Raw genomic sequence first — 23937 nt, 5'->3', positions numbered from 1 at the left:
TGAAGGCGACGTTACCCTCAACCCAGTAGTTTGAGTCAGCAAGGATACAATCCTAAAGGGTCGGATTATTGAAAGATAATGAATTAAGTTATTAATGCAAATTGTGGTAGGCCCCGCTTTTGGCGGTGACGTTACCCTCGGCTAAGTAGTCTGAGTCAGCAGGGATACAGTCCTAAATAGCCGGGTTATAGTATTAATAGTAGTTAACTTATGAGGGGGTCAAAGAGTTTGGATCCCCGCCATCCAATACCTATGGGCATTGAAGGAGATCCTACTAAAATTGACCCAGGTCCCAAGCAGGACCTCTAAACGCTGAACAAGGGCAAGACCCTTACCAAACCGTTCCCTTAACCCCCGACCAGGTAGCCAACATAGCTCCATATAGACCGTGGAGATATGAATGGTGAAAATCTTTTATTTTATATAGACAGTAAAATAATGCCAAGACACCACGGACAAACGATAAGGAAAGATCACCTTCAACATAAGTAACTAGTTATTAAAGTCATTAATACAAAACCAAATAAAAAGTGCAAAAGATTAAAAATAAAAAGTATTATACTAAACACTTGTCTTCACCAAGTGATGTAAGAGACTTAGGCAAACATGGCCTTGATTGTCAAGAACTCTTACGATCAATCTTGGATCCCGAGACGACTCACACACTCTATGATGGACAATGGATGATGGTGGTGGATGATGGTGTTATGGTGGTGATGGGTGGTGGATGAAGTGTGAGAGAGGTGGTGTGCCAAGGGATGAGAGAGAATGAAGTCAAGCTCCTCTATTTATAGGCTGAACAGAAGGCTGGACACGGCCCCGTGTCCGCTGGACACGGCCCCGTGCCCGTCTGACATTCTCTCTCTTCATTAATTGTAATTGCGAATTACAATTAATGCGCCTGCTGTACTTTCACCACGCCCCCGTGCCCGCTGGACACGGCCCCGTGGTGGGCAATGGAAGCTTCTACTTGTTTGTCTTTTCTGCTGCTTCCTGGGCACGCCCCCGTGTTGCTGGACACGGGGCGTGTTCAGACTCTGTTTCTTCTCCTTTGCCTTGGGAGGTGCCGTTGAGGGTCCGGGCAGTCTACTTTTGTTCCTTTTCTTGTATTTATGCTAGAATTAGTTGTCTTTTTGCTTCTTTTGTGATTTTGAGCTCAATCCTGAAAATGCAAAAGGAAGACAAAAACACTATTTTTCCAACATTAGTACTCAAAAAGGGTTAGTTTTATGCCTTAATTGATGTGATTTATATGTTGCATTTTACACACATCAACCGTTTTTTTTAATAATTCTCTTTTCTTTTTTAAGAACATATATTATCGATTACTTTGATACTTCTTTAATAACTTACGTTTATAACCTTTTTCTAAAAACTTAAGTACGTAGTTATGATTGATTTTTCCCGGACATTCCGTTATAAGTTTTTTTTAAAAACGAAATTGTACTTATTAAAGTATTTATTTGGTATCATAAGACAGCACAATGATAAACTAAACTGTTCTAATGGTTTGACTTTCTAAACAACATGCTATATTTTCAAATCACGTTTGTTTTACATTATCATTTGCTCAGTTTCACTGCAACGCGCGACGAAAAAAAAAACTAGTTATCTTAAATTAACAACTTTTTGTTGAACTAATAATCAAATATGTTATTATTTGGGTGGCTCAAGATTTAGTCAAATAATAAAATTCTCCAAAATCTTGTGCAGTGACAGGAAATAACATAGAAACTGACCTTCTAGAATTATTACTTTCTTATTTCCATGTACTCACGTCAACATCATGATTCCATTGCTTTTTGTTACTCGTTGCTCGAACTATTTTAATAATTTAAATACTAATATTTTTTTTATATATAGAATTTACTAAGTACCTTCGTCGAAATATTCTTTTCTACTTTATTTCATTTCATTTCATGACCAGTGTGGTGATCAAGATGGTGTAGGAGACCTTTGATTCTTTTAATGGTCCTTCTTCGAAAATATAGGGTAAATCATAGCCGCTTTTGGTATATTACACGTAGAAGAAGAGTCCACGAAGTCACTTCAGTACCTAGTTTCGCCACGATTGTTGAAGCATAAATTGTGAAGTCGGGTGTGTGTACCGGATGTCCGGGTCTAGCTTTTTCATCATGGGATAAGACTTACAAAATGAAGAAAATCCACTAGAAGGGGTCGAGACTTCGCAAGTTAAGTTAGCACCCTGGCCCTCACCGATTTTTCGTTCGTAGTGTTAATTTTATTGAAAATTTTCAATTTTTTTTAGTGTAAACTATTGGATTTATAAAAGTTCGGCCCTCACCGGTTTAGATTTTGAAAGTCTGCCCCCCACCTAATATAATGTATGAGAAAATGAAAGAAGCCCAATGAAAGAGGATCCTTTGTGACGGAGGATCACCCCTTCTTCTATGTATCAATGTACGAGAGAAGGAAAGGAGCTCCGTGTTGGTTGGGCCGAGTCTAATGGGTCGGACTGTATGTAGGTCTAAGCTTAAACACTGATATCTATCCGAACTAGCAGTGGAAAAAAAATTGTTTTTGTGCCAAACTGTTCGGATTGAGTCAATGAAAGTCAAAACCGGATTAACCCAAACTGGTTTCTAAATGAAAACCATACCAGATTGGATCGGTTTCAAACCAAATTCAACGTATTTTTTCAAACCGGTTCTCTCAAACCTGTTTCAAATATACATACTCGGACCAGATTCAAACCGACGAACCAGATCAGACCCAAACAAATATCACCTAAACTGGTTAAAGGATTGGTTTAGTATCCTATTTAGTTGTCACAAGTCACAAGAATCAGCCAATGATCTCTAGATCAAGTGGTGGAGGGTTTGCATTTCTCTTCAGAGATGCAGGTTCGACTCCCACTTGGTGCAGAGTGAGGCACTGGTGGGCAATGATAGGAGACCCAGGGAAACCTGGGTTGGATCCTTGAGCCAAACGGGTTTTACCGGTAATTTCACTGTCGTGCCTACGGGCGGGTGGGTTACCGGGTTTTCCCCGGAATTGGTGGTGGACTCAGGTTACTCTCGGAGTACTCCGTTTGTCCAGTGGGTGCCCCAAGAATACTCGGGATTGAGTTTGTTGGCCGTTAAAAAAAAAAACAAGTCACAAGAATCAATGGTACGACTTTCTAGAGATAATAAAGTGGCAAAAACGTCACCATGATCTTCCAAACATCTAGAATATGATCTCATGAAAAACAATCTTTATTGACCTTCCAGAAGCCCACACTTCCATCATTTTCTCACCACCTATAACCAAACAACCCCCATTTATAATCTTCAATTTCCCCCCCAAATCTAACAACCATCATCCCCTTTTCACTAATTCATCACAAAGATGCCACCTTTTTCACAATCAAGCCCTCTTTCAACAGTGTTTTCCCCAAATCATCACAAACCCAACAACCATTCATCCACCAATATTGTCACAATTGATGTGGGTGGTCAGATCTTTCAAACCACCAAACAAACCCTAACCCTAGCTGGCTCCAACACCCTTTTCTCCAATCTTTTCAACTCTTATGATCAAAACAATCAAATCCCATTTGTTGATAGAGACCCTGATCTCTTTTCAATCCTTCTTTCTGTTTTAAGAACCGGTAATCTCCCATCAAAAGCTAAGCTTTTTGACATTCAAGATATCATCTTTGAGGCAAAATATTATGGGATTGATCATCTTCTTGTTCAATGTCAATCAAACCCATCTCAATTTGAAGCTTTTAATCTTGAAAAATCAAAGATTTTGAATCTTGGTGGCAGAGATCCTATCTCTGTTATTGATACATCACAAAATGGGTCAGTTCTTGTTTCTCATGGAAGCAAGATCACATCTTTTGACTGGGCTTTGCAAAGAAAGTCAACGGTTTTGACCCGATTCGCCGCCATTGATTCTTTGTTGTCTTTATCATCTAATGTTGTTGCAGCAGGTGCCACTGATTTCTCTGGGCTGCAAATTATTGATCTTGATAAGGGTTTGTTAATGCAGAGTTTGAATTGGGAAAACTTGACTAAATCTAGCTCAACCGTTCAAGCAATTGGGAAATCACCCGAGTTTTTATTTACTAGTTTTGAATCGGGCCGTAGGAATTCGAATTCTATTATGGTTTATGATGTTAATGATGGGTTTAGAACTGTATCCGAGATAGCGCGCAACGAAATCTTTGGTGCCGATCTTGATTCTTGCATTCCAGCGATGAAACTAAAATGGGTTCCGAGCGTTAATCTGTTAATGGCTGCAGCGTCTCATAGCGGGCCATCTGGAGTTTCGGGGAACATAAAGTTTTGGGACGTAAGATCAGGCGAAATCGCGTGGGAGATTAAAGAAAAATCCGATTGTTTTTCGGATGTCACGGTTTCCAACACCCTTTCGGCTGTTTTCAAGATTGGGATAAACTCAGGAGAAGCGTCGTACATCGATTTTAGGCGCATTGATTCTAACAACTCTTGGAATTATTTCGGTGGTACGAAGAAACCGATGAATGGGAAGAAAGAAGGGCTTGGGTGCAAGATTGAGAGCCATGGAAACCAAGTGTTTTGTGGTAAAGAAGGTGAATTGGAGGTGTGTTCAGAAGTTTTGATGGTTGAAAATGGGAAAGATGAAAGAGTATTTAGAAAGAACCTTTTGGGAAGAACAAAGGATGTAGGGGGAAATAGGGTTACAAATTTGGGATTTAGTGGAAGTAAAATGTTTGTAACTAGAAGAGATCAACAATGTGTTGAGGTTTGGGAAAGCTCCAGAAGAGGATTTTAGTTAAAAGTTAAAACACATAGATGACAGTTTAGTAATCATTTTTTAAAAAAAGTTGTAACACCCAAAATATATTATACAAGTACAAGGATATATTATTTCACCATATACATCAACATACTAAGTCTTTACTCACTTTGAGCTAGTCAAGCCCATACTAAACTCCCACAACTCCTTGGCTAACTCTTGATCTTTTGCTCTCGATGACGGTTTTGCCAAGTTACTATCAACAAAAAACTCACCTGTGACGCCTTTCACCTGTGGGTTTAAAGCTAGATAGCATGTTGTTGCGGCACCCTGATCGAAAACACCAGGAGTAATTAACCAAACAACCGCATACGACTATGTGTCTATGTCTACTGAATGTATATGCTATAACAAACCTAAATTACACACCTGTGAAAGATCTTTTATAAAGTACCTCAAAATCCGGTTGCAAATAACTGTGACGGAAACAGAAACAGGTTAACAAAAACATGATCTTTATAACAAGTTTCTAGTCAGTATTTGAAGGGTTGCATACATACTGGAGAATATATTGTGGCCACGAAAAAGCTCGGTGTTGATGAATCCAGGATGTAATGAATTTGCAGTGATGTTAACCCCCTCCTCCTAATGATCACGATGGGTCAGTTATAATAGTCTCATATCAAGTCGATACTAGTTAAAGACAGCAAAAGGACTAAAGTGACCTTCAAAAGTCTTGCTAGCTCGTTAGCATGAAGTATATTAGCCAGTTTTGATAGTCCATAAGCATATATGGAACTATAACTGCATGTATAATTTAGTAAGTCAATGTATTTTGCAAAAAGTTTGTTTTGTAAGGAGATCGAGTTTGTGTTTTGTTTAACCTTGATTCATTGTTCATATAATCAGATAAAGGTCCAGTGTATGCAAAACGATGTCCTTCAGATGATACGTTAATTATTCGTCCTTCTGTGTTTTGTTCATATGAAGTTGTCTTCATTGTCTCTAACAACAGATTCGTCAAAAGAAAATGACCTGAAAACCGATGAATTGATAATCAAAAGTTTGTTTTGTAAGGAGATTGTTTTGTTCGAAATTCGTCAAGTCTGGGTTCGTTTGTCACCCCTGATAGCAACCAACAAATTCACAATCAAAAGTGATCAATGCATTCAAACACACCTAAATGATTAGTCGCAAAATGCAGTTCGATCTTCTCGTTCGAAAGCTTGAATTGTGGAGACAAAACACCTGCATTGTTACTAGCAGCAAAACAAACCAGCAATTATGGCCCGTTATTCAACTGACTGCGCTCGACTGATCCATTTCAAGATGTTATGCAAGTTATATATGGTTACTTACATTAGAACATGTAGGGGAAGACCTGATGACTGGTATTTGGCTGCAAAGTCCCGTACGGATGCCATAGAACTTAGATCTAACTCCATTATATCGACTTTAGCATTTGGTATGTCTTCAAGTATAGTTTCTTTAACTTGTGTCGCTTTTTCTGTGTTTCTTACTGCCATGATAACATGTACTCCACGCAATGCAAGCACTCGTGCTGTCTCAGACCCGATACCACTTGTAGCTCCTGATCAGTGCATGCACATACATTAAGAGTTTCGCTCCGACTTAGGATGATGGGGATTTGGCTAATAGCCAAACCAAAAATTCTATAAAAAGTCTGTTATTTGTAGATTCAACAAAAGTTTTTTTTTTTTTTTTTTTTTAATTTTAGAAACAAACAAAAGTTTTAATGACTAAGGGTCATGTGCTAGCTGTTGAAGAATCATATATGAATCTAATGAAGATGATTATGATAATAGACAAACTTTACTTTTTTTTTTATTACATTTAAGTTTTTACTGGTCGGCGCCATGGGCACCCCCACCATTGACTTGGCGGGCGTGAGAGGAGAATGAGTGGGGCCCATGATTTTTCCAACCAATCACACATTAACTTTTTGTTCTTTTATTTAATTTTCAGTTAAAACTACTACATCTATATGAAAGTGTGGTTTAGTTATAGGCTCACTCCCTAAGTGGCAATGACGTGCCACTTTAACAATGACACTTAGTTAAAAGCATTACAAATAATCTTATCTACAATTAAAAATATAAATTAACAAATAAATAAAATAGGTAATAAATAATTTAGCCATCACATGTCATAAGAAAAACCAAGAATAAAAGACAAATGCTTTGAGTTTTGTTTTTAGAGAGAAATGAGCGGCTAGACATTAACAATTAACAAAGACAACTAAAAGCCAGAAAATACATTAAAAATGGTATTTTTTAGCATTTATTACACCTAAATACCATCTATCTTGTATTCGGAAAAAAAAAAAACTGAATCCACGCCACTTTTGTGTGCGACAAACACCATATTTGAGCACTAGGTAACGCGTAAGAATGGTCTAAATCTAAATACCATAACAAAAATTGCAGGCAAAATTTTTATCTACAATAGCATCTCCAATAGGATTGTCATCTTGTTTGTGTAATACATATTTAACTTCATAACATAAACAAAAGTAATTTCCGTATATTTGAACCTCAGAACACAGATTCAAAGAGAAGAGAAGTTGTAGCTACCTTGTAAAAGGCAATACGGTCGCAAAAACAGTCGACTGTTTTATTGGTCACAAAATCCCCAACATGTTTCCACCACCCCATTTTCGGTTGCAAAATAGTTGCAACAGGGAAATTGTGACCGCTTTGCGACCGTAAATACCCAGTTTTCGGTTACATAAACACCAACACCATTTTCGACCACAAATCAAACATAATAAAGGAAAGCTAATCGTTCATACCGGTAACAATGGCGGTAAGACCAGATGCATGTATTCCTTCAGTAAGTTCCTCAGCTGTTGAAGTTGCTGAAAATCCAGATGCACCATTTCTTCCAAAAATCCACATGTTCTTTCACAGGTTAAGAAACAATATGATCAACTGGTCGGTCGGAGCGTACGTTCTTTATATATATGATCAATAATAATTTGTTCCTAGCAATTGTTCGTGGTTAACAAGGTTCATAGAACTAATATCTAAGATGCTAATGAAATAAATACACCGACTAGATCCTGCAACTATATTTCTTTATAATTATACGTTAATATCATGTAAAATTAATCCTTACTTAATTTCACACACACAACTTTTATATTCATAATCAGAGTGAATTGCAAATTTTGTCCTTTTATCTATATACCTAATTTCAGACGGTGCCCTTTATCTTTAAAACTGATGCGTTTTGTACTTAATGTTTTAAAATGCTACACGTTATGCCGTTTAGGCCTAACCAAGTTTATTTTTTCGGTTAAATCTAATCATGTGACTTGCATATGAGGGCAAATCAGTCATTTCAGCAACCCTTCCCATTTTCCCCAATTTATACCCACCCAAACCCTAGTTATCACCTTCTCTCTCATACAAAACTTTCAACCATGGTTGTAGAAACCCCGACTAGTCTCTGATTAATCGCCCATTAATCACTAATCGGAGGTTCACTGATTAATGGCCGATTAATCGCTAGGCAGTCAATGGCAGTCCTATTCTGGGCAAATTTCGGCCGGACGTCGGCCAAATTTCGACCAAACCATATAAATTTCTTCCAATTACTTAAAAAATGGGTCAATGAGAGGTTAAAACATGTCTACTTTAAAAAACTACATATAAAAATGTATGTGTATATATACAACTAAAATTTACATATAAAAAACTTAATCCGATTAATTCCGAGTAATCCCTATTATTCCCGATTAATCGCTAGTCGGTACCCCATCACCCAACTAGCGCCTAGCGATTCTTACAACACTGCTTTCAACCAATCTAGAACTAGTTGGATCGTCTTCGATGATCACTAATATGTACAAAAAGTTATATGAAACGAATTGTTTCATACATGTTTATAGAAAAAAAATCTAAATATTGTAGTAATTACTAAATATACATTACAAACAAGGGAAAAGCAAATTGAATAAATTCTGAGTTTGAATCACAAAAATAACAAGAATACAAACAATCTGATGTATTATTTTTAGTTTACATTTATATAAAAATCCGATCAAACCTTTCTTTCTCACTTACCACCCAAACAAAACCTGCAACTCGATTATAGATGCCGTTAAGGGAGTTGTTGAAGTGTGTAGTGGCTAAAGAGATGGATATTAGGTTTGGTCGGTAATACCCTAAGAGAGTAACCTTTTTCTCGAGTAACACTATCTTCTCCCGACCAGATCTCGGATGGCTCAAATCGGAGTTGTGAGAAGGTGTGGTGGGGCGGTGATAGCGGTTCAGATGGTAGTGGGTGGTGCTTCACCGGAGAAGAAGATGGTGAGGGGATGCGGTGGTAGGGGTTCAGATGGTGGGGAATTGCCATGGCAAGTGGTGGTCATGTGGCGGTGGTGGTTCACCTTGAGGAAAATTCATTGTTTTATTTTTATTTTCTTTATTTTTTTGAACGGCAAATTTGGAAAAATGGTTTTAGGATTTTTTTTTTTTTATTGTTTACAGAGAGGGAGACAAAGGGTATGTTTGGCAAAAGTAGCTGGTGGCTGGTAGCTGAAAGCTGTAAGCTGGTAGCTGGTGGCTGGTAGTTGTAGCTGGTAGCTAGTAGCTGTAGCTTTTTAGATATATTTGGTGTTTGGTAGAGTAGCTGGAGCTTTTAATAAAATGTATAAAATTACCAAAATAGACATAACTAAAAATTTAGAAAGTTGGTGCATTAAAAAGTTTCTTATTTTGAGAGGTTAAAATAGTCATTTTTCTCTAAAAGCTTGTAGCTCCTTCTAAACGCTACTAGTAGTAGCGTTCAACCAAAAGCTTCAAGCTCCTAACCTAAAAGCTTAAAGCTCCTTCAACCAAACAAGACTTTTTATTAAGTAGGAACTTTTTGTTAAAAGCTTAAAGCTTGAAGCTCCTAAAAACTCCTAAAAGCTTCATGCCAAACATACCCAAAGAGAGTTGAGAGAGAAGGGTTTTAGGATTTTTATATATATTTTTTTCTTTATTTATTTAAGATACAAATTTAAAATAAAAGAGGAAAATGACTAATTTGTCCTTATGTGCATCATGATCAAACTTAATGTTTAAAATTAACTAGGTTAGAGTCAAAGGACGTAACGTGTAAGATTTTGAAACACTAAGCACAAAACTCATCAATTTTAAAGAGAAAAGACACCGTCTGAAATTAGGTATATAGATAAAGAATAAAACTTGCATTCACTATTAATAATCATCTCCCACTTATTTTCTTAAGACATTTTGTATTTCTTGACATGATATTTTAAATATTTGATTAGATTAAAGTTTGTCGTCATATTAAGGACTAGGTTGTAGTCACGTGTATTACATGAGTCTAGTAAAGAAAAGAAAAAATCAAATAGTTAGTAATGAAGATTAAACAATATTTTTGAGACGTTTTTCAAATATTCAAATAAATTTTGTGCTGTGTATAATCAAAACGTGTGTCGTGTATGATGTAAACAGTTATGATTTTATGAATGTTAGAGATACAGACAATGGTTATATATTATCATTCTATCATTATCAGTATATATTGTTATTGCTATTAGGATTATATGTTTGCTACTACGTTAATTGAAAGCTTAGATAACGATACAATTAAATAATTAACTAACTCGTACCTATATAAAAGATCTTTTAAATCAATTTTAGGATATGAAAAACAAGGGTTGCTAGTCGTTTTACTTTTTTATTTAGGAAGCCTCACAAATGCATTTTCTTTAACTGAACAATGATAAGGGTTTGAGCAAGAAAAAAGTTAGGAGGTGAAAGATGATACGAGATATCTATGTAATAATTTATAATGTAGTAGATTCAAAATTTGATTTGTAGACAAGACAACAAAAATTGTTACCTATAGTTTAATTAGTCTTTTAAAATAAAAGGGGCAAAATTTAGAAAATATAAAAGTTAGTATTATTACTAACATCTAATTTAATAATAAATTAAATGAGGAGGTTTAATGTGGCATTAATTGAAATTGTTTACTAGAATTTAGAAGTAAGGTTAAACTTAATAGATTTAAAGTTAAATAATAAAATATATAATAACGGAACTCTCGTAGAAAATAAACTAATATAAATCGTATACAAAGAACAAACGAACGTGAAGATAAAATACAATATAATGCAACTAAACTGATTCAAAACATAGTCTTGAGTAATGTCCTTGACTGCAACAATGAACAATTATGGTTTATGATGTTAATAATAGGTTTCGAGTTGCATCAGAGATGGCGCGCAACAAAATCTTTGGTGCTGATATTGATTCATGTATTTAAACAACAAAGCTGAAATGGGTTTCTAGTCTTAATCTGTTAGTCTTCTAGGTCTCATAGTGGACCATCTGGAGTAGTGGGAAACATAAAGTTTTGAGACATAAGATCAGGCAAAATCATGTGGGAGATCAAAGAAAAATGATTGTTTTTCTGATGTCGCAGTTTCTGAAACCCTTTCGGTTGTGTTCAAGATTGGGATAAGCTTAGGAGAAGCGTCCTACATTGATTTTAGGCACATTGATTCCAGTAAATCTTGGAATTCTCTTGGTGGGATCAAGAATATTGGAATATAGTATATACGGTTTTAGTATCGAGCCCAAGACCCGATTAATCTCTATATATTGTAACCTTATTAAATAGAATACAGTAAATCATTTCTACTGTCTTTCATGATATCATAGCATAATGTCACGTAGTAACTTCTGACTCACGTGTAGCGACTTAGACTTAATCTAAGTAAGCTTGTGTGCCCAACGATGATAAGGTTTTGTGGGAATCAAGTGATGATTGCAAGTGTTGCTTTCAAAGAAACAACTTAGTATTGATTACAATGGAGTTTTACAAGAGTGGGTTACAAGTACAAGTATACAACTTGCTATGATGTTGGGTGATCTCCAAATGAGACCTTCACTACATATTTATACTAGTGACTAAGTATTCTAGATCATTCATGATGTAGAATATTCTAAGTATAAACCATACATAAATATCTTTGATATTTTAGAGCATATTTCTAGATCAATCTTACAAAACATTTAGTCTTTCCAAGAGTTTTCATGGTGATTCTAGAGGGTTCTTGGCTGAAACTTTGAGCAGAATTATGCAGCCCTTTCTAGACCCTTCCGAGCTCCTTCAAGGCTGATCTAGAGTCTTCCGATGGTGCCAAGATGTTCCAGCAAGTTGTAGGCTATTCTGGAAACTTCGGGGCAGTCCTAGATGCATCTTTAGTGTTCCGGAACCTTTCGGAACTCGCCAAAAAAGTTGTATTTAGACGGATCGTGACATTCTCCCCCACCTAAATTCACGATGCCCTCATCGTGGTACTTGGGTGTCTGACGCTTTGTTCTCACGATCCACATGGCGGATAAGGCTTTGCCCTGGTACCTTGTGCCCGTCTCCATAGGTGTCGTGTGAACTTCTTTGCCCTTGATGATGTACATGGTGTTGAGAAAAGGTGCTGGAATGGCGTTGGACCTCCGGAAGAATGCCATCCCGAGCACGATCTTGTAATCGTGCCGTAGGAACTCGAATTCTATTATGGTTTTTGATGTTAATGATGGGTTTAGAACTGTATCCGAGATAGCACGCAACGAAATCTTTGGTGCCGATCTTGATTCTTGCATTCCAGCTACGAAACTAAAATAGGTTCCGAGCGTTAATCTGTTAATGGCTGCAGCGTCTCATAGCGGGCCGTCTGGAGTTTCGGGGAACATAAAGTTTTGGGACGTAAGATCAAGCGAAATCGCGTGGGAGATTAAAGAAAAAACCGATTGTTTTTCGGATGTCACAATTTCCGACTCCCTTTCGGCTATTTTCAAGATTGGGATAAACTCAGGAGAAGCGTCGTACATCGATTTTAGGCGCATTGATTCTAATAACTCTTGGAATTATTTCGGTGGTATGAAGAAACCGATGAATGGGAAGAAAGAAGGGCTTGGGTGCAAGATTGAGAGCCATGGAAACTAAGTGTTTTGCAGTAAAGAAGGTGAATTGGAGGTGTGTTCAGAAGTTTTGATGGTTGAAAATGGGAAAGATGAAAGAGTATTTAGAAAGAACCTTTTTGGAAGAACAAAGGATGTAGGGGGAAATAGGGTTACAAATTTGGGATTTAGTGGAAGTAAAATGTTTGTAACTAGAAGAGATCAACAATGTGTTGAGGTTTGGGAAAGCTCCAGAAGAGGATTTTAGTTATTTTAGTTAAAAGTTAAAACACATAGATGACAGTTTAGTAATCATTTTTTAAAAAAAGTTGTAACACCCTAAATATATTATAAAAGTACAAGGATATATTATTTCACCATATACATCAACATACTAAATCTTTACTCACTTTGAGCTAGTCAAGCCCATACTAAACTCCCACAACTCCTTGGCTAACTCTTGATCTTTTGCTCTCAATGACGGCTTTGCGAAGTTACTATCAACAAAATACTCACCTGTGACGCCTTTCACCTGTGGGTTTAAAGCTAGATAGCATGTCGTTGCGGCACCCTGATCGAAAACACCGGGAGTAATTAACCAAACAACCGCATACGACTATGTGTCTATGTCTACTGAATGTATATGCTATAACAAACCTAAATTACACACCTGTGAAAGATCTTTTATAAAGTACCTCAAAATCCGGTTGCAAATAAGTGTGACGGAAACAGAAACATGTTAACAAAAACATGATCTTTAAAACAAGTTTCTAGTCAGTATTTGAAGGGTTGCATACATACTGGAGAAAATATTGTGGCCACGAAAAAGCTCGGTGTCGATGAATCCAGGATGTAATGAATTTGCAGTGATGTTAACCCCGTCCTCCTAATGATCAAGATGGGTCAGTTATATATATATATATATAGTCTCATATCAAGTCAATACCAGTTAAAGACAACAAAAGGACTAAAGTGACCTTCAAAAGTCTTGCTAGCTCGTTAGCATGAAGTATATTAGCCAGTTTTGATAGTCCATAAGCATATATGGAACTATAACTGCATGTATAATTCAGTAAGTCGATGTATTTTTCATATAGTTTGTTTCGTAAGGAGATCGATTTTGTGTTTTGTTTAACCTTAATTCATTGTTCATGTAATCAGATAAATGTCCACTGTATGCAAAACGATGTCCTTCAGATGATACGTTAATTATTCGTCCTTCTGTGTTTTGTTCATATGAAGTTGTCTTCATTGTCTCTAACAACAGATTCGTCAAAAGAAAATGACCTGAAAAGCGAAGAATTGATGTTTTGAATCCGGGTTTCTGAACATTTCGAGCAACAGATTCATGGTCAAACTTTTTTGCGAAAATAGGTCACTTAGAACACGATTGATACTTCTAGATGCTTCTTGTACTTCTAGGTGGTTCGCTTCATGTGAGCGAACTCATGGAAAGTCTCAGGCAAACTCTAAAAATATTGTTATACCATGAGTTCGCTCACAGGTTAAGTGAACTGCCTAGAAATACAAGTTTCAAAAACACCAAGAAGTACAAATATCGTTCCTAAATAACTTACTACGACAAAAAAAGTTTTCATGATCAAAAGCGAATGCATTAAAACTCACCTAAATGATTAGTCGCAAAATGTAGTTCGATATTATCCTTCGAAAGCTTGAATTGTGGAGACAAAACACCTGCATTATTACTAACAACACAACAAATCCGCAATTATAGATATGGACTTGTTATTTAACCCGCTCGACCAATCCGTTAAGGTAAGGTTTCTTACATCAGAATGTGAAGGGGAAGGCCCAATGACCGATATTTGGCTGCAAAATTCCTTATGGATGCCATAGAGCTTAGATCTAACTCCATTACGTCGACTTTGGCATCTGGCGTGTCTTTAAGTATAGTTTCTTTAACTTGTATCGCTTTTTGTATATTTCTTACTGCCATAATGACATGTACACCGCGCAATGCAAGGACTCGTGTTGTCTCGGACCCGATACCACTTGTAGCTCCTGATCGAGTTCATAAACATACCTTAAGGGCCAAATTATGATGATAGAGACTTGGCTAATAGCCAAACCAAAATTCTGTAAAAACATATGAAATTTGTAAATTGCGTAGAAGTTATTTAGTTTTTGAAGCAAAGAAAAGTTTCAATGACCAAGGGACAAGTGCTAGCTAGCCTCAATTTGTCATGAATTAAGGTGCGTGCAGTCTTGTTGACTATTAATAATTTCAAAAATTTTAAAAACCCGTTTTTTGTTGGAAAATATAAATACATATACATGTGAACACACAGATTCAGTTTTTTTTTTATAATTTTAAAATACTCAAAAGCTATAAGAGCATCAATAAAATAGTATTACGGTAGATAGTTTGACATGACACATTTATCCTTCATTATATTATATTATATTATACATGATAACATTTTGGGTAGATCTTAGGAACAGTGTACACATTGGACAGAAAAGGTATGTTAATTACAGTTATGCCATTACTTTCAATAAGGAAGAGAGCGACTAAGAAACAGGAGTAAGAAGGCCGGCCACAAATCCTTACGGCGGATTCACAGTGGTGCACCGGCGGCGGTTCTATTCCCATGGTACGGATGGTGTACAAGGCCGACCGGACATCGCATCCTTCACATCACCGCTGCTGAGAAACCTCCGCTTGGCATTCCGGTGGCGGTGACGAATAACTTCTCTCCTGCTCTCTATCACTCTCGAGACCACCGGCGGCATCGCATCTCTTTTCTTCTCCGGCCAAATCCATCAATTTCAAGTCAATTGGTGAAATCTGCATGAATCGATATAAGTAATGGATTGAATCAAACTCATATGAAGCTATGGTTGTACTTCTCGGTATTCGAATTAGGGCTTCTGGGTTGTTGATTACTTATATTTTTGGGGTTTTTTTTTACTGGACTCAACATGCTGCTACTATACAAGGTAATCGATTCCACTTTGTTGGTGAAACTCATATGAATCGTTTGTTACATTTTTCTTTTTTCTTTTTTTTTTTGAATTAGGGCTCACGTGAGGGTGTTGATTAGTTAGATATTTGGGGTTATGGCTTATCTGGGTTTTGGTGGGACAAAATTGGGTTAAACGGGAATTATTTAGCTTACTAATATGAAGTTGAACAAATTACAGACATGAAACCGGAGAATATGAAGATGTACATCCTTTGAATTATTCGTTTTTCTTCAACATATAAGTAAAGGCAGATATCGCATTATATGTTTATGTGTATATGTCTATCTATATATAATCAAAAGCAAATTAAATTAAATTAAAACCTAGATACACTTTGGAAAACTAAACACCTTTGACCTGTTCCTCTTAGAATTAGTGTTTTCTTTCTTGTATGGCCAGTTGAGTTGAGCTGGAAAGAAAACCCAAATCGAGTCAAAATTGCCCATGCCTAAGTATACTATATTATAAAAGAATGTTTTATAAGGGACCAAATGTTGAACCTACTACACTAAAGATGTAACAATAGTTAGGTAACAAACGTAAAGAGGACAAAATTATCATACTGAATTTTTTGGGTAAAGAAGTTATCATACTGAATTAAAACATCATAATTACGAAATACATAAATTGTTTGAAGGATTCTAAGATATTGTTCAATGTAAGAATCTTTGTTTAAGACAGATACTCCAAAACCTAAAAGAAAAAAAAACTATATGAAAATACTTAATCATCTATGTTTTGTTTTGATACATTATGTGATATGTTTCAATATGTATGAGTTTGCAAGCTGTTCCCAGGTTATCAACAACCTCATAATTTAACATAAAAAGAGTGTATGTCTTAGATTGATACAAAAGTATATTTAAAAACTAAATATCCATTCGATTGCTGGAGGAATTGGCTCATGTTTTGACTAACTAGCGAAAGTGTCGCTTTTGATCTTGTACTTTTTAAAAATAAAAACGAGCAGTTGAAGAAAGAAGTACTAATCAATGAAGCTCATTAACGTTAACATTATTAATGAAGTATTTCACTATTTAAATTCAATTATTCTTACTTGGCAGTAATTTTGTATGTTTTTTTACTAATTTTGTGGATTACAGTTAATATATTCCTTTCTGTAGTTTTCAGTGTGCAAGGAGTAGTCGATCATGGAAAATGAAGCTATGAAGCAATTGTCTTGAAAACACATAATTGATGGCCTCTAATTTATAGTTGATGTTGGTTTTTTTATTGTTTAAATAATAGCCATCAAACATATTTTATTTAGTTTAGTGCCATATATTTTGTTAAAATTTATCTTCAAAGTAACATTTTAACAAAGCGTATTTTCATTCTTTTGGTAATGTGCAGGCGAAGAATCCAACAAGATCGCTGCTCCAAGATCCAAGCAAGATTGATGCAGAACGCACGTCACTAGCGCTAACCTTTTTGCCAACTACACAACAATGATCTACTTTTCAAGTAATGGTTTTTTTGGGATGCAATCCATGTGAATCACTATCACTTTTTTTTGCTTCACCTCCTTTCATTGTCATGCACATAAATGTCCTCCAACAATACATTTTGAAATCATTGAATGTATCATTATTTGTATAAACTTAGTTTTGCTTTAAAATTGAGCACTTATCTTACACTATGTACCGTGAGGTGGATGTAGCTAACCCGCCGCGAAGCACGGGGTTCCTTTACTAGTTAGATACATTTGTACTTTTGTAATTTATATATAATGTGTAACTCTAAGTAATTTATATAAGCATAAAGGATTCTATGCATAGGGATGGATCATGAGAAAACTAGTTTAAATGAGAAAACAAAAAAACTAACGAAAAAGGCCTAAAAAATATACCAATTTTTTTTTTTTAAATTTTTATGAAAATCGCAGGTTTTTATGCATGGAAAAAAATTTTCAAAAAAAAAAATAATTTTTTTGTTGTGTTGCACAGGGGCGGCTATGAGGGTGTGCGGGGAAGACTTCCGCACAGGGCCCGTGATTTCGAGGGGCACGTGTTTTTTTAAACTGATATATATATATATATATATATATATATATATATATATATATATATATATGTTAATAAATAGAAATCGAATCAAACATAAACATAAAATGATCTTTGGTGTAGTGGTGCGCGTGTTTTTGTTAGTTCTTTGGGCCCGGTGAGACCCGGGTTCGAGTTCCTTGGCTCATATCTTTTTTATTGAGTTTCATTTAACAATTTCCAATAATTGCACAACTGGTCCCTGCACTTAAAAGTTCTAAAGAATTACCAAACCAGTCCCTTCAATTAGGAAATTAGTTTAATCTAAAATTTATAACTAGGTTATTTATTTCTTTTGTAATTATTAACGGGACTAACAAGTTTCATTCATAAAATTAAAATTTTAAACCCGAAAAAACTAGTTATAGTAATTTCTAAATACGCGACATCTAATATAAATAAAAACAGTTCGTTTAGCATCCAGTTTTCAAAACGGATGGGTATCGGAGATCCGTTTATGGCGGATGTTACACATTGTTTATCGAATAATACGATTTTGTCATTTCGTAAATACCTTGTTTATCTTTAAGATATAAGGACATATTTTTTACCTCGAACAGGGTACATGAATTCTCAGAGACGTCACTGGTATTGCACATGTGCATTATTACGGATATAGTGCACATGTGTAGTACACATATAATGCACATGTGCAGTACAACAATTTTTTTATATATATAAAAACCTGCGTTTTTTTATTAAAAATTGTAAAAAAGAAATTTTTTTTGGTATGTTTTTAGCTTTTTTTAGTTAGTTTTCTAGTTTTCTCATGATCCTCTCCCTCTATGCATAATATATATAGAGGACCGCTAAAATGAAAACCACCTCCAGTTGTAAGAATCGCGAGAACCACTCTTGACCAATCAGAATATGCCAACTTAAAGGGTATATTGGTCATTTACCCCCAAGTGTCAAATCTTTCATCTCTCTCCTCTGTCTTTCTATAATTAAAGTTGCAGACAAAAATATTATCTCTCATCATCTCTCGATTATCATCTTCTCTCCAACTCTCTCTCTCTCTTACACACAACTCAAACAAACAAAAAACAAATCAATCAAACAAAAAAGATCTTTGATCAGTGGTGGGTACAAACCCCACCGGAAGACAACCGGCGATAACCCAAGAGACGGGACAGTCGGCGACCGGGTTCCTCCTACGACACCTGAAGACTGCCGGCGACAACCCAAGAGACGAGACAGCCGGCCACCCTGTCGTGGTGGTCCGGCGATAGTGATGACGGATACAAGCACACCCACCCGATTCGAGAGAGAGAGAGAGAGACGCGTCGGAGGGGGGGGGGATACATCGACGGACGGCGGCGTTGGTTCGCCGATCGGAGTAGCGGCGGAGGTGGGTCGAAGCTCCGGCAGCCCGTGTAAGTTCCTTTTTTTTGAAGTCCGATGATGATGGTGATGATGTTCAGAGTCTCGGTCTTGTTTTTCAGATTTAAGTTGTTTTTTTTTTGAAGTTTTTTCAGATTTAAGTTGAAGATGATGTTCAGATTTAAGTTGCTTTTTTTTGAAGTTTTTTTAGATTGAAGTCCGATGATGATGGTGATGATGCTTTTTTTTGAAGTTTTTGAAGTTTTTTTGAAGTTTTTTCAGATCTTGTTTTTCAGATGAAGTTTTTCATGTTTGGGTTCAGGTTTGGTTGAAGAGTGGTTCATATGTTGATCAGATTCAAGTACGTGTTTCAAGTGTTCGTTTCGTGTCAACAGCGATTTTGGTTTGGGTTAGTTTCAAGTCAGACTTCGGGTTTGGTTCAGTCAAAGCTGGTTAACGAGAGGTTGTCACGATACATGTAGGGCCTAAGTTGGGTCATTTCGGATCATGGGCCGATTTTATCGGGTCAAAATGTTGACTAGGCTCGGCGTTTTTATATATTGTGTTTATATTGTTGAAAATTGTTGACTTTTTAAAAGATAACGACAACTTGAGTCGTCGGCTTATTCCAAAAACAGAGCGTTTTTCGTAAAACGTAAATAGTTTAACATAAAACGTAAAACGTAAAACGTAAAAACGTAAAAAGTAAAACGTAAAACGTAAAACGTAAAAACGTAAAAAGTAAAACGTAAAACGTAAAAAGTTTAACGTAAAACGTAAAACGCAAAAAGGTTAACGTAAAAACGTAAAACGTAAAAAGTTTAACGTAAAATGTAAAACGTAGAAAGTTTAACGTAAAACGTAAAGTTTTAACGTAAGACGTAAAAAAGTTTAACGTAAAACGCAAAAACGTTAACGTAAAACGTAAAAAGTTTAACGTAAAATGTAAAACGTAGAAAGTTTAACGTAAAACGTAAAGTTTTTAACGTAAAACGTAAAAAACGTAAAATGTAAAAAGGTAAACATAAAAACATAAAACGTAAAATGTAAAAAGTATAAAAAATCATTTAAAAAATTCTGAATTTAAATATGTTTTTAATAAAAAAATTATGTTTAAAAAATTAAACTAATATAATAATACACAAAAGTAATAAAAAAAATAAATACAAAAAGACAAAATAAAGTAATTTTACCAAACTAACCTTTTGGATTAAAATATTAAAGATATAATAAGACAAAACATATTTAACATTAATTTTAGTAACTTTTAATCTCCTCCATCCATCTTGTTGATCTAATGGTTAAAAAGTGGTTCTCGCGGTTCTTACAACTGGAGGTGGTTTTCATTTTAGCGCTCCCCTATATATATATATATATATATATATATATATATATATATATATATATATATATATATATATATAAATTCAATAATGCAATAAATTTAATAAAATATGATACATAGTATAATAATAAATTTATATACTTTTGTTATTTAAAGGTTTGAGTTTTAAACAAGTTATCATGATTTTAAATTATACAACTTAATTTTAATTAACCTTATGTCCTATCTGTCTGATGGACCCATCTGTCCCATCCACTAAAACCCAAAAAATATAGTCCACTTAAAATATGGGCTGAAGAATCGCTAGAGCCCAGAGGCCCAGAGGGATAAACATGTTCTTTATCTTCAAGACCATCCAAGAATAGAAATAGAAATTAATGAATAAAGTAATAAACATAACATACTTCTAAATAATGTATACCTTTTATCATGAAGGATTTAAACCCCTCTTTAAATAAAAAGCATCTTATCATCGCATCATATCCGTTTGAGAAACATAAATATTAACATAATCTAATCTTCTATACTATATAATAAAAGAAACCACTTTAAGGACACTTGTCATCATATTAGACCATCTCTTATAGATAATTATTATTTTAATTTAATTTCTTTTAATTAATTATAGAAAATCCTCCTATTAAATATTATTTAATTTAATAAATACAATCTAACGTTGATAAGATATTTGTGACAACAAAACTATTTTTTAAAATTATTTTTTTTTAATTTTAATAAGACGTTGATAAGATATTTGTGACAACAAAACTATTTTTTATATTATTTTTTAACAATTAATAATTGCTTTAGCAAAACTTATTTATCTACTGTAATAAAAGAAACCAACTTCTGAATATATGTCATTCATTGAAGGCATGCTCAAATTTATACTTATCTTATATTAACTAAATAAATAATAAATTAATATTAAATCTTATCCTACTTTAATAAAATATTATTATCAAATCTAAATTATTAATTTAATATATTTTTAAAACAAATACCACTCTTTCCTACTTATCTTATATTAAATATATAAATAATATATTAATATTAAATATTATCCTAATTTATTAAAAATATAACTTTTTTATTATTTGGTATACAAAATCATATTTATTCAACTCGTGTAAAATGTGGTTTTTTGAAAATTATAATTTTTTATTATTTACTATACAAAGTTACATTTATATAACCCGTGTAATACACGAAGTTTTTAAAAATATAACTTTTTATCATCTGCTATGTAAAATTAGATTTATTCAACACGTGTAATAAACAAGGTTTTTAAGGATATAATTTCTTTTTATTATTTGGTAGATTTTTCAACCCGAATATACACAGGTTTTTTAAAGATACAACGTTTTTAGTATTTAATATACAAAATTACATTTACTTAATATGTGTAATACACATGGTTTTTAAAGTTATAACTCTTTTTTAGATCTATTCAACACGTGTAACATACAGGGTTTTTAAGGATGCAATTTTTTTTATTATTTTGTAAATTTATTCAACCCGATTATACTCGGGTTTTTTTAAAGATACGACGTTTTTAGTATTTAGATACAAAATTACATTTATTTAATATGTGTAAGATACATTGTTTTTAAAGGTATAATTTTTTTTAATTATTTGATATATAAAATTACATTTATTTAACCCGTACAATATACGAGGTTCACAAAAATATAACTTTTTATTATTTAATATATAAAATTATATTTATTCAACCCGTGTAATACACGAGGTTCTAACCTAGTAATCACATATTATAGAAAGAAAGAATAAGGGGTAAGGTGTGGCATCGGTGAAGGGCGGTAAACTTGGTTTACCGAAGTGGCAAACCAATGCCAGCAAAAGTTTACTGATCAAAGTGGGTTTCATGCGGTGAACCTTCACTGAATCGGGGAGAGGAAGGGAAGGGGAGAGAGAAAGGGGTGTGTAGTGGGGTCCATGCCATCTCAACCAATCACACATTTTTTTTAAATAGTTTACCTATTCCAAAGTGTCTAACCACCGACGTTTTTTAGCAATAAGTAAAACAAAATAGGTAAAATGACGTGACACTATTTGATTGGGTGATTTGAAAGTTTACCTATTCAAAGTGTCTAACCACTCCCTACACCCTAAAGACTTTAAGATTAAAAAAAAACCAAAACTTGGAAAATGTATTAGAGACACATCACATCAAGGGTAGAGCTTTTAAGGCACAAATGGGTGCACCCGTCTCCGTCTCGGTTAGTAGTTTAATTTCGTCCGAAATTTTAAAGTTATATAGGTTCGTCCCCACCAATTATTTTGCCTAAAAGTTCTTTGCCCCTACCAAGTTTATTGTTCAAAAAATTTTACTGTACATATTTTTATATTGAGTTAAAAAAACGTGAATAAGGAGGCTATTAGTAATCTTTTATAATTGTTTTTAAACTTGAAGTGAGTTTAAATAAAGTCTGAAACTAGTTTTTATTTAAATGAAACATGCGAGTTCAAATTTAGTTTTTTTTATTTGTAAGAACGAATCTTTTTAACGAATAAATATTATTTAGTTTTAAGTGTAAGAACTTTTGGTCAAGCTCGCACATTAAACTATTAAACTACAAGCCCACTAGTAACAAGAATTATAAATGTGGTTTATCTTTGAATGAACACAGATCCAAAGAGAAGAGCAGTGTTTGTATAGACAGACATTCATTTCAGAATCAAAACTACGTTAAGAACTTCGAGAACCGCATAATACACTGTATCTTTTGCTTTAAGTGTGACACAGAAAACAGTTACATAATCGTCTACCCCATCATATAAACATCGGGGGACACCATTTTTGAGGTAAAAGAATTGAATAAAGAGAGGTGATGATACCAGTAACAATGGCGGTAAGACCAGATCCATGGATCCCTTCCGTAACTTCCTCTGCTGTTGAAGTTGCTGAAAATCCCGAAGCACCTTTTCTTCCAAAGATCCACATACTTCCAGTTTCAATTTTCAAGTCATAAGCAACGTACGTGCTTTATATCATGATCAATAACTACTTGTTCTTAGATTATGATGTATCGTGGTTAACAAGGAGCCTGTAAAACTAATGTCTAAGGATGCCAAATGTAATATATGTACACCGATCACACCCTTCAACCAAATTTCTTTATAATTTTACGTTTAGTATTATATAAAATACTCCTTACTTGCTATATTAAATAATTACAAGTTATATATTTTATTTTGAAACTTGTCGTTTTACCCTTGACTCATCTCCCGCTAGTCTCAAAGGTGCTTGTGTCGTTATAGAAACAGGTCAACACAAAGATGGTCTTTAAAAAAAGTTTCTAGTCAGCATTTGTAGGATTGTATACGTACTTGAGAAAATATTGTGGCCACGGAAAAGCTCGGTATGGATGAATGCAGCATGTAATGAATTTGCAGTGATGTTAACCCCCTCCTAATGATCAAGAATCTTAGGTCAGTTATATATTGAAGAAACACCAAACTATGGTCTGTACCTCAACAAATAAGGTTAATCTTCTCCAAACTGTGATGATGAGCTTCATGCAAAACACTAAACACACCGTTAAGC

At 34.5% G+C, this 23937-nt stretch overlaps 3 protein-coding genes across 8 annotated transcripts; 1 reads left to right on the top strand and 2 right to left on the bottom strand.

Annotated features, from left to right (window-relative positions):
- Positions 1-3205: 3205 nt before the first annotated feature.
- On the top strand, positions 3206-4879 carry LOC110897882 (BTB/POZ domain-containing protein At5g41330-like). The gene has a single exon (XM_022144613.2). It carries the CDS (start codon positions 3352-3354, stop codon positions 4762-4764), a length of 1413 nt encoding a protein of 470 aa, XP_022000305.1. The 5' UTR covers positions 3206-3351; the 3' UTR covers positions 4765-4879.
- LOC110897883 (short-chain dehydrogenase TIC 32, chloroplastic) lies at positions 4786-9201 on the bottom strand. Of its 2 annotated transcripts, none has more exons than XM_022144616.2 (9): positions 8817-9201; positions 7541-7732; positions 6088-6319; positions 5908-5987; positions 5613-5763; positions 5454-5532; positions 5289-5373; positions 5158-5204; positions 4786-5058 (listed from the first exon to the last, which is right to left on the bottom strand). In XM_022144616.2, exons 2-9 carry the CDS (start codon positions 7644-7646, stop codon positions 4894-4896), a joined length of 945 nt encoding a protein of 314 aa, XP_022000308.1. In that variant the 5' UTR covers positions 7647-7732; positions 8817-9201; the 3' UTR covers positions 4786-4893. The 2 variants fall into 2 exon arrangements, with proteins under 2 accessions (XP_022000308.1, XP_022000306.1); XM_022144614.2 differs by having other exon boundaries at positions 7541-7649.
- Positions 9202-13030: 3829 nt separating this feature from the next.
- On the bottom strand, positions 13031-23334 carry LOC110897885 (short-chain dehydrogenase TIC 32, chloroplastic). 5 transcript variants are annotated; one of them, XM_035981551.1, is made up of 8 exons: positions 23229-23334; positions 14462-14693; positions 14298-14377; positions 13808-13958; positions 13649-13727; positions 13473-13557; positions 13342-13388; positions 13031-13242 (listed from the first exon to the last, which is right to left on the bottom strand). In XM_035981551.1, exons 1-8 carry the CDS (start codon positions 23332-23334, stop codon positions 13078-13080), a joined length of 945 nt encoding a protein of 314 aa, XP_035837444.1. In that variant the 3' UTR covers positions 13031-13077. The 5 variants fall into 5 exon arrangements, with proteins under 5 accessions (XP_035837444.1, XP_022000311.1, XP_022000313.1 ...); XM_022144619.2 differs by lacking the exon at positions 13342-13388 and having other exon boundaries at positions 13031-13287; positions 13465-13557; XM_022144621.2 differs by lacking the exon at positions 13342-13388 and having other exon boundaries at positions 13031-13287; positions 13465-13557; positions 13649-13721.
- Positions 23335-23937: the final 603 nt, after the last annotated feature.

Source organism: Helianthus annuus, chromosome 13 (genome assembly GCF_002127325.2).
Source record: "Helianthus annuus cultivar XRQ/B chromosome 13, HanXRQr2.0-SUNRISE, whole genome shotgun sequence".
Lineage (NCBI taxonomy): Eukaryota > Viridiplantae > Streptophyta > Magnoliopsida > Asterales > Asteraceae > Helianthus > Helianthus annuus.
The sequence above is the reverse complement of the archived record's forward strand: the minus strand, read 5'-3'. Positions and strand labels throughout refer to the sequence as shown.